This window comes from Choloepus didactylus, chromosome 21, assembly GCF_015220235.1.
Source record: "Choloepus didactylus isolate mChoDid1 chromosome 21, mChoDid1.pri, whole genome shotgun sequence".
NCBI lineage: Eukaryota > Metazoa > Chordata > Mammalia > Pilosa > Megalonychidae > Choloepus > Choloepus didactylus.
The window spans coordinates 21,137,698-21,148,160 of NC_051327.1; the positions used below are offsets into that span (position 1 = coordinate 21,137,698).

At 41.0% G+C, this 10,463-nt stretch overlaps 1 protein-coding gene across 2 annotated transcripts in view; it reads left to right on the top strand.

The window, feature by feature from the left end:
* DAGLB (diacylglycerol lipase beta) overlaps positions 1 to 6,302 on the top strand; it is a 32,176-nt gene extending 25,874 nt beyond the window's left edge. For both annotated transcript variants that reach the window (XM_037815250.1, XM_037815249.1), the window contains 4 exons: positions 4,292 to 4,360; positions 4,448 to 4,520; positions 5,078 to 5,328; positions 5,521 to 6,302. In XM_037815250.1, the coding sequence (XP_037671178.1) occupies positions 4,292 to 4,360; positions 4,448 to 4,520; positions 5,078 to 5,328; positions 5,521 to 5,716 (589 nt within the window). In that variant the 3' untranslated portion in view covers positions 5,717 to 6,302. The remainder of the gene's footprint in view (positions 1 to 4,291; positions 4,361 to 4,447; positions 4,521 to 5,077; positions 5,329 to 5,520) is intronic.
* The last annotated feature ends 4,161 nt before the right edge of the window (positions 6,303 to 10,463 follow it).

The window sequence follows — 10,463 nt, forward strand, 5'->3', positions numbered from 1 at the left end:
TTATATTTCATTTACTATCTATTGCAAATTATTTATCCATTTTACTGTTTATGGACATTGTGTCGTTTCCAGTGCTGTGATGACTTTCTCTGAAACGTGGGAAGAGGTTGGAATCACTGTTATAGGGTTTGCTCACACTTGTCCTTACCACATCACGCCAGGGTTTTGCAAGGTGGTTGTGCCAGTTTCCCTCAGCCAGCAATGCCTGAGAGTTCACATTCTCACCAGAACTTAGTATTGGCAGATTTTTTTATTTTTGCCAGTCTGGTAGTGGTGTGTATTGATGTTTCATTGTGGTTTAATTTGCATTTTTCAGGATTACTAGTGAAGTTGAGTCTCTCCATATATTTCTTGGCTATTTGATTTCAACTTTTGTGATGTTCCTTTTGTCTATTTTTCCATTGGTTATCTAGTTTTTTCCTCACTGATTTGTAAATGTATATAATCTGTACATCAGTTGTTGGTTGTAAATATGTGTTGTGATTTTGCTCTCCCACTTCTGTCTTTTTACTCTTAAGTGGTGTCTTCCATTTATCAGAAGTTTTAAATTTTATTTGTATTTTATTTTTTGTTTTTGTGTATTTTTTCTTACAGAAGTTTTTAATTTTAAAATTGACTGATTAGTGTTTTCCTTTATGAATTTTGTTTTTTTATTTCTTTCTTACTGAAGAAATTTTTCTCCATCCTTAGGATGGAGTCAGTTTCCTGTATTATCTTCTAAAGGTCTTTTAGTTTGGCCATTCAGCTTTACTTAGGTCTCTAATCTATGTTGAATTGTTTTGTGTATAGTATGAGGTAAGGATCCAGTTTCTTTTTTTCCCACATGGATAAATGATTTCAGAACTGTTTACTAAGAATTCTATCCTTTGCATACTGATATGCAGTAACACTTCTGTAATTTAATTCTGTCTGTATTTTCATGAGTCCATTTCCATGTTCTCCGTTCCTTGGTCTAATTGTCTGTCCCTGCTCTAATACCGCACTGGGTTACTTATCCTAGTTTCACACCAAGTCTGGGTATCTAGTAGGGCAAATTCCCACCCCTTTCACTTTTTCAAGACTGGCTATTACATCTCCATATAAGTTTTAGAATCAGCTTTGCAAGCTCCACAAATAAAAACTTGTTGAGGTTGTCATTTCAACTGCATTTACTCTCTAGTTCAATTTGGAGAGAATTGACATCCTTACATTATTGAGATTTCCAGTCTCTGAACATATCACTCTTCAAATATTTAAGTATTCTTTAATGTCTTTCAGTAAAGTTTTAAAAGTTTCTCCATACAGTTTTTGTACATCTTCTGTTAGATTTACTCCTGGGAATTTTTGTTTGTTGCTGGCGTCTATAAACACAGTACTTGTGTGTGCTAATCTTGTATACAGCAGCCTTGTTAATTTACTTATTAATTCATCTTAGGGCTTTAGGATTTTTTTAACATATACAGTTTCATGTGCCAATGACAGTTTTATCTCTTTTGTCTTCTCTCTTTTTATCTGTGTGCTGACAAGAATACTCTTAAATGTTTCTTGCATGTCTCTTTGCAATCAGTCCCTTCCCTCCACTCCCAGGCAACAACTGATCTGCTTTCTCTCCCTGTCGTTTTGCTTTTTCTAGAATATCATATACTTGGCATCAGATACTATGTAGCCCTGGGTTGGGCTTCTTTCATGTAACAGATTGCATCCAGGTTGCATGGGTGTTTGCTTGAAATTTATTAGATTCTTGAAATTCTGAATTCCTAGTCATGGTCTTCACATATTTCCTCCGCTCTGTTCCTGTTCTTTTTCTGGGACTCCAGTTCGACCTCTCACTCCACTTCCACGTCTCTATCTTTGTTTCTTTGCTCTGTATTCTGGACATTTTCTTCAAATTGGTCCTCTGGTTCACTAGTTCTCATTCTCTCAGCTTTAGCATAGAAAGATTATATTGTTTAAAATAGCAATCTGTTAAAGCTGTTTTTTTATTTTGGAATATTCAAAAAAAAATTGAAAATTTAAACAAGACAGTGGTGTAATGAACCCCATTTAATCATCTTGAGTAATTTATCAGCATAAGACTGATCTTGTTTCACGCACTGTCCCCCATTCCCCAGATCCCCTGACAGATCACTTGGAAGCAAATCTGAGAGATCATATTGTTTCAAGTATAAATACCTTAATAGATCTAACAAGAGTTTAAAAAATAAACAGTAATTCCTTGATATCCAGTAACAGATCACATTCTCCCACTTACCTCGTGAATGTTTTATATAAGTTCCTCATATTGGATTTGATTCTTAATTCTCTTTTAGTGTATACATTTTCCCTCCCCTCTTTTATTTTTCTATATTTGTTAAGAAACCTGGTCATCGGTTCTGGAAAATTTGCCTCTTTCTGGATTTAACTTGTTGTATATTCATGGTGTAATTTTACGTTTTCCTCTGTCCTCTTGGTTGTTTGTATTTCCTGGGAAGTGTAAGTCGTGTCTACAGCAGGCATCACGTTGGCCGAACCTCCTGGCAGTAAGCGGCGCGGGGTTGCCGTGGGCCACACTGGGAGGCGCATGCTGTCTGGTTGTCTGTCTCCATGATATCAGCAGCTAATGTTCATTATTTAGATCCATTGATTTATTAGGGATTACAAAACAATGATACTCTGTTTCTGTCTGTTCTTTTGCATTTATCGGCTGAAAATTAATTCATAAAGAACTTTTTCTCATCAATTACTTGGTCACTCAAAGATATAGTTCATACAGGAAAAGCAAGATAATTGCATAAATGCTGTAATATTTCCCTTTACTTAATGGTGTTCAGAATAATGAATTGATAGTTTAGCAGTCTCTAAGGTGAACATTAATTTTTTTAAACTACATTATAAGCTCTTGAGTATCAGATTTATTTCAATTCACAGCAGCTATTCTTTTGTTATTCAAATTATCCCATCTTTGGCCATCACTTCTCAGCATAACCCATTTTCTGATCATTTTCTTGCTTTCTGGTGTGCTTTCTGGTATAACAAGATGTTCTAGACTCAAAGTTTTGTTTCCTGCCCTATATCTGGAATCAACTATTTCTCCAAGGAGTATTGGTTCTTTTAGCAGGAATTGATATTTAGAAGCTACAATCTGGGCTCTAGGGGTGCCCTTGCCACAAGTTTGGCATAAATTCTAGGCCTCTTCAGTGGAAAGAGGTAAGGAATATTCCAGAGAGAAAATACGACCTTCATATTGATAACTTCCAATTTAAAGATCAGGGTTTTTCTTAAACTCTGTACCTGTTTTTATTGAAATTCTTTATTTTTTCTTTGGTGCTAAAAATCTGGGCCGATCGATTGAATGAACATTAACCGAGTTACCTCTTTGCATCTATGTGTGTGAGCTTTGCAATACCAGTGTCACATCTAATGGTAGGATTAACGAAAACAGTTTGAGGTTTATTTTCAGTTTGCTTTATTCTTAAGATATATTCCTCCTAGAGATATACTGTCAAAATACTGTTGTTGAAAAGCTACTTGAAATAATAATTATTTTTGGTTAATATACCTTTAGGTTCATTTGTTCTAGTTAGCTTTTGATTTTTAGAAATTCTTTTCCTACTTATTTTGAATAATTATTTTGATGTAATTTTGTATAATTATGAAAACATTAACATGGTTACAAAGATAACTTTTCTATTTTCTTACAAATATAAATTTATATATTTGCCTTCTCCCCCTTTCCTTAGATAAAAGGAAACATGTTTTACATACTATTCTGCATCTTGTTTTTGTTGCTGTTTTTAACATCGAACATGTATTCTGGGGCTCACCCCCTAACAGTGGCAATGCTTACCGTCCTTCCTCACAGCTGCGAAGGACTCACTGTAGATGGATGTGCCATAGTTGATGAGTTGAATACAGTTCTCTATGGAAGGATGTTTGTGTCACTTCCAGTCTCTATTACAAGCAAGTGCTGCAGTGAATAGCCTTTGCATTTGTCTTTTCATGTTTTTGCTATTGCATCTCTGGGAGAGAGATTCCTGAAGTGGGGTTGCTGGGTCAGAGAATAAGTGCATATGTGCAGTCCGCCATCTTGATCCAGTTTGAAATTTTGCCCTGGATGGTCTCTGTTGAAATGTATTGTGGCTCTTATGCAATGTGGCCTGTGAAAAGTCTAACCAGAAGTCTCTCGGCAATATTTCTCCTCTAGAGGCTAAAGAACAAAGTTGATTTGTATGAAAACTAACTGCTCACTGACCTGGCAAAGAGTTACTTTCTCTCTTTGACGTTCTCTGTGGGGAATGTAATCCTAAATCTTTTCTTGTTTTTAAAATTTCAGCAAATCCCTTCATGAATACTCTAAAAACTTCATCGTTTCACTTGTCCTTGGGAAGGATGTGATTCCCAGGTAAGAAGAGTTGTCTCTGTCAGGGGTTGTTGAAAGCAGAGTCCAAAGTACCAGGCCTCAATTTGACCCGGGTCTTTTGCTAACCAGGCTAAGTGTGACAAACCTGGAAGACCTGAAGAAGAGAATCTTGCAAGTCATCGCCCACTGTAATAAGCCTAAGGTAACTTGGGGTATCTTTTAGCAGGATCTGCAGGGCTTTGGCCTGTCCCTGAGACTGCATGTGGTTTTATCTGGATAACGGAATTAGAGATGATTTTTATTTCTTCGACCACTTTATGTTTTCTAAACTACTTTATGTTTTTGTTGCTAATCAGAATAACATTTATGAAAGTAAACTGTCTCCTTATTAATTACCAAAACAAATCTTAAAAAAAATTAGTATCTAATGTCTTTAAGGGAAGGGTAAAACTGGTTTTCAGACTTGCCTTAAAAAAATTAAGGGTAATATTTGGTTTTTAAATGTTGCTACAAGCGTGTGATGGCTTTGTTGCCCAAGGACATCAATGTGTGGGCCCATTCACCTCCACATTCATAAAACCCCTGGTTTAAAAACCATAAAATAGCCAGGCCCCTGATATGTCCCGAGCTCCACGGGTGCTGCCACCCAGGGCTGGCTCACCAGGGTAGGGGTTTGCAGCCTCCTGAGGGCGTCTTTGTGGTGACAGGCAAGGCCGGTCACAGTAACCACCATTCTGTCTTTCTGTGTTTCCCCCTTAGTACAAGATCTTACTGCAAGGGTGTTGGTATGAACTGTTTGGAGGGGACCCCGATAATTGTCCAACAGAGCTGGATGGGGGTAACCGGTGCGACCTGACGCAACCTCTCCTTGGGGAGCAGAGCCTGCTGGCCCACAGGTCCCCAGCACACAGTTTCTCCAGTGACTCACCCCTGGGCTCCCCCGCCAAGTACCCCCCTTTATACCCTCCCGGCAGGATCATCCACCTGGAGGAAGAGGGTGCCTCAGGAAGGTGAGTGTGGGTGGTGGATTTGCCGGGGTCAGTCCCCAACCCGAGGGCCTGAGGCTGAGGACATGTGCCTGACATGCTTCGTCGCCTCCCCTCCCTGCCAGCCCTGAGCTGAGGACTTAGAGGAAACCAAACGTGGAATTGGTTCAACCCAAGTGTTGCTTTGGTAAGTGATGTCTCACCTTTTGTTTTCAGGTTTTGTTGTTCTGCTGCTCAGTATCGGGCGAAGTGGTCCCATGAATCAGAATTCAGCAAGATACTCATAGGCCCGAAGATGCTGACAGACCACATGCCTGACATCCTGATGAGAGCCTTGGACAGTGTGGTCTCAGACAGAGTGGCCTGTGCTTCTTGCCCAGCCCAGGGGGGCACCAACGTGGAGACAGTGTAGCCACGGCTGCTGGACACACTCCAGAGCAGCGGACACCTGCTTTTGTTCTGAAACTGACTGACTGGGTGGTTCCAACTCTGCTGATACATCAGTAGGAATCTGATGGTTACTGAATTCATTGATCCTCTGGAAGGATAATTTATGGGACATAATTTGGATCATAGTATTAGCAGAGTCAGGTGTCAGGATAGTGGGACTCTGCTGACAGAATGAGTATCCGGAGCCTTGGGAAGCCCTGCCCCCCTGACTTGCAGTCGGAGAACTGCCCCAGGGATTGTGGGACCCCAAAAGCTCCCACCCCTAGAGCAACCCCTTTCACCTACAGACAAGTCTGACTTGGCTTAAGGTATGCAGTTTCTTTTTCAAACTGGGTTTTCCTGGCTACACAAACATTACCCCATTATGAGGGCACAGAAGCCAGCCAGAGATGGCAGGTGGGGAGTGAGTGTGGGGGCCCCAGGGCTGTGCTCCCCCATCTAACTGTTCCACCTGTGAGTTTAATTCTAGTGTAATAGTCTTGACTCTTTGAGGTTGGCCAGTGGAGTCAGAGGGATTTAAAAAAATAAAGCACTTACACACATCGCTATAGCGTCTGTCTATCCAGTGACATACTCTTAAGTAAATGACTAGGAAGGGCCATCTTACCAGGTGCTTTTACTATAGTCGTTTTAAGATGTTTTCCCCCCCTTTGGTCACTGTAAACAGAAAAAAAAAAAGTGAAGTTTTCTTGGGATTTTGACTAAAGACTGCAGATTGCATAAGCATCCAATTTCATTCAGGGTGTCTTTAATATAAATCCGAGGCCTAGCCCTGATTTAGATGGCAGAGTGAGACTTATCAGACAGAGCTCCTTCCCCTCAACAGAAGCTTTGAACAACCAGAAGGAACTGACGGAAACATCTTTGTAAAAGATCCAGAAGAGAGGACTGCAGTAATGGGGAGCAATGAATCAAGAAAAAGGCTTAAAAGCAGGATCTTGTGGCATCCTGGCAGGCCACCCCTTCCTCACAGGTTTGGTGTGGAGCCAGCCTGCTAGTGCCACTTTCCGAGAGAGCAGAGTCACCCTCGTGCACATACTTGGGAGCACGTGTGTCCTGTCCAGTCTGTCTGGTGGTGGTCTGAGGGACTGGCTGTCTCAGAACTTGCCAGGTGTTGAAAGCGCCTCACTGAGCTCTCCTAAGAGGAGCGTAGTCAAGTGGATGCCTGGGCAAAGGATTGCTGGCTGTAGGATATAAGTGCAGGCCCCAGATCATGAAACGGTTTCCTAGGGAAGAGGGGACAGTGGTATCTGTGAACAGGAGAATTCCTAGGGCCACACACACAATACACAGACACAGAAAGGGCCACAGAGGCCCCTATACTGGTCTGGAGCAAATTATTCTCTGGATTCACTGTATGGATGAGCCCTGAAGGAGAACATTCTGCACAGGTCAACTCATACAAGTCAATCTGCAAAGACAAGGAAAGGTCTTTCTCTTGTTAGGTCCTGGCAGTCAAGCGAAACCCTGGCATAACACTAGCTGGCTGCAAGCTAAGGCACAGAGGCCTCAGAGTCTTAATTTCAGCAATAACACAGTGAAATATCAAAACATCCAGGTTTCAACGAAAGAGCACAAAACAAAGAAAGAGGACATGATGGCCCAGGCAAAGAAAAAGAGGAAAGCATTAGATACCATCAATGAAAAGGATCAGACCTGGCCTTCCAGACAAAGACTTTAAATAAATGGTCTTAAATATGCTCAAGGAGCTAAATGAAGATGTGGGCAAAGAACTAGAAGAAATCAGGAAAACAAACACAAAGAGAATATCAATAGAGATGTAAATTATGAAAAGGAACCAAACAGCAGAAGACCACGGTAACAGAAATTAAAAATTCCCTAAAGAAGTTCAACAGCAAATTGGAACTGGTAGAAGAGTCAGTGAACTTGAAGACCAGACAAATTAAATCACCCACTCTAAGTTGCAAAACAAGGAAGGAAGAAAAGTGAACTGAGCCTGGGAAACCTGGGGGACACCATCAAGTGTACCAATAGATGCACTGTGGGAGTCCCAGAAAGAAGAGAAAGCAGCACAGAGAATATTCAAAGAAACAATGGCTTAGAACTTCCTAAATTTAAAGACAGACATGAATATACACATCCAGGCAAACTGGATAAACCCAAATGGACCCACACCGTTCCATGATACGATCAAATTGTGGAATGCCAAAGATAAAGCGAATTCTGAACCACAAGACAAGCAACATGTCATATATAAGGAGTCCTCAGTAAAATTAAGTGAAAATTTCTCATCAGAAACCATGGAAGCAGGAAGGCAGTGGGAAGACATTTAAAGTGCTGAAAGCAAAAATTGCCAACCAAGAATTCTGTATCCAGCAAAACTGACTTTCAAAAATGAGGGAGATGACTCCTTCATTAGAGTTCCACACAATGTTGAAGACACCTTTATTACAGAACTTCTATTGCAAAAAAAAGGAGGAAGAAATTAAAGACATTCCCAGATAAACAAAAGCAGAGGGAATTTTCAGCACTAGATCAGCCCCACAAGAGATACTAAAGAGTTCTGCAGGTTGAAAGGAAAGGACACTGGATAACTGACAAACCACATGAATAAAGATCTCCAGTAAAGCTAGTGACACAGGTAAATGTAAATACTATCAGTTTTGTATTTTTTTTATTTGTAATGCTTTTTTTTTTTCTTTTTTATCCAATCTGAAAGGCAAATGCATAAAATATAAATCATTGGTTTGGGACTCAATGTATCAGTATGTAATTTGTGATTAACTATATAAAGGATGGAGGGGGATAGGAACTGTGTGTATGCTATTGAAGTTACGTGGATATCAAAGCTAATGAGATTATAGAGTTAGGATGTTATAAAGTGTGTAAACTCATGGGAGGTAGAGTACAGGGTGCCAAGGGTATGGGATGGTGAAACGGGTAGTTGGGCAGGGTGGGTGTGGGATTTTCCTTTAGGGGGAAGGGAGGGTTATGGTAGTGGATGGTGGTGAGGGTGGGAGCAAATCGACCCACTGGGAGGGGTTGGGATGGGAAGACTGTGTTGTAACTGTGTTTGCATAATTAGGGGAAAAAAAAACTAGGGAGATAATGACAACTGAATGCCATACATGATTCTGCATGGGCTCTAAGAATGAGGAAGAAAAGGCTCAAAAGGATATTACTGGGACATAAGAAAAAACTGGAGTATAGGAGGTGAAGTTTTTATCAGTGTTGAATTGCTTGGGCTTGATGGTTGCCCTTGAGGTGGCTGCATGGGTGGGTGTCCCTGTTTGTGGAGAATGCTTGTGGAGGCGCTGACATCTTCAGGGAGTCTGGTGTGTGCAGCTCTCGGGCTCAGAGAGGGGGTGGATGGAAGGAGGGAGGGAGGGAACACTACAGCAAGGGTGACAGATTGTTGAAGTTGGTGGATCTGGGTATCTGGGGGGTTGGAAGTAGGTTGTAGGTCTCTGAATTGGGTTTGTATTATTTCTGCAACAATTCTGTAGTTTGAAATTATTGCAAAATAAAACGTTAAAAAACATAGATGGGTTAAGAGGGAACACAATGCTGATAGGGAATAGGGAGCTAAGGCTTAAAATGTACAGAGTTCTTATCAGGAAAGATGGAAATGTTTTGGTAACAGGATGGTGCTGGTGGTGGCATAACATTGCAAACAGCACCAAATTATGTATCTGAATGTGGTTAAAAAGGGGAAAAGTAGGCTGCATATATGGTAATAGAATAAAAGTTTTTTTAAAATTCATGGAACTGCACCACAGAGTGAACCCTAAGTTCAGCCATAACCATGGACTATGGTTAAAGGTACAATCATAAGAAAGTGCTTTCACCAACGTAACATGTCCCAGACCAATGCAAGGGGTTAATAATAGGGTAGGATATGGGAATCCTGTATTTTATGCATGACTGTTCTGTTGACAACTTCTCTAATAAAAAATATAAACCCACAAGGATGAGGAAGAGTGAGAACAACTTAAATTTTGGAAGCTGGAAATTAGCTGGATGGAGGTGAACAGAATCCCAAGCTGGGAAGAAAGCCAAGAACTAACCCACCTGACAACAGGGATCTCCCCACGCACCTCTGGAAAGGGCTGGAAGGAATGGAACAGGGCCCCTCGCATGCGGGGAATGGGGCCCGGCACGCGCACAGCTGCAGGCAAGCGGGTGGTGCTCCTCTGCTCTTCCCCCCAGGCCCCGGAACTGGAGGGAGAAGCTTTCCCACCAAAAGCTGCTGGTGATCCTTCACTCGGCCTCTCCTCAGCTGTCCCAGCCAAATCACCGTAGAATCATGGTCTTCAAATGACCTGCAAAGGGACAGTTTTTTAAATTTCGTTACAGATACTTTCCTAATATACAACGAAACACCAAGACAATGTCTAACAGTACAAGTTTTATTTCCAAACACATTTCCTATAGTTTCTTAGCAGGAGAAAGGTAACAGATCCCAGAGCCACGCAGAGTAGCACAGCATCCATGTAACTCAGTGAGGTGCTCAGTTTCCAATCTGCTTTTTATGTTCTCAAACCTTAAGAACGAGCTAGGATTGCCAGACAGCTGAGGAACAAAGACCAAAAGAAACAAAGATGATGCAGGGAAAAGCTTCAGATTCTCAGCTAGAGCTCTGAACTCAAAAGTATTCCAATCAGGAAGCAAATACAGGCACCTAAAAAAGCAAACTTAACAGTTAAAATGAACACATGGAAATTAAGAGTGACAGATGAAACAAAAAA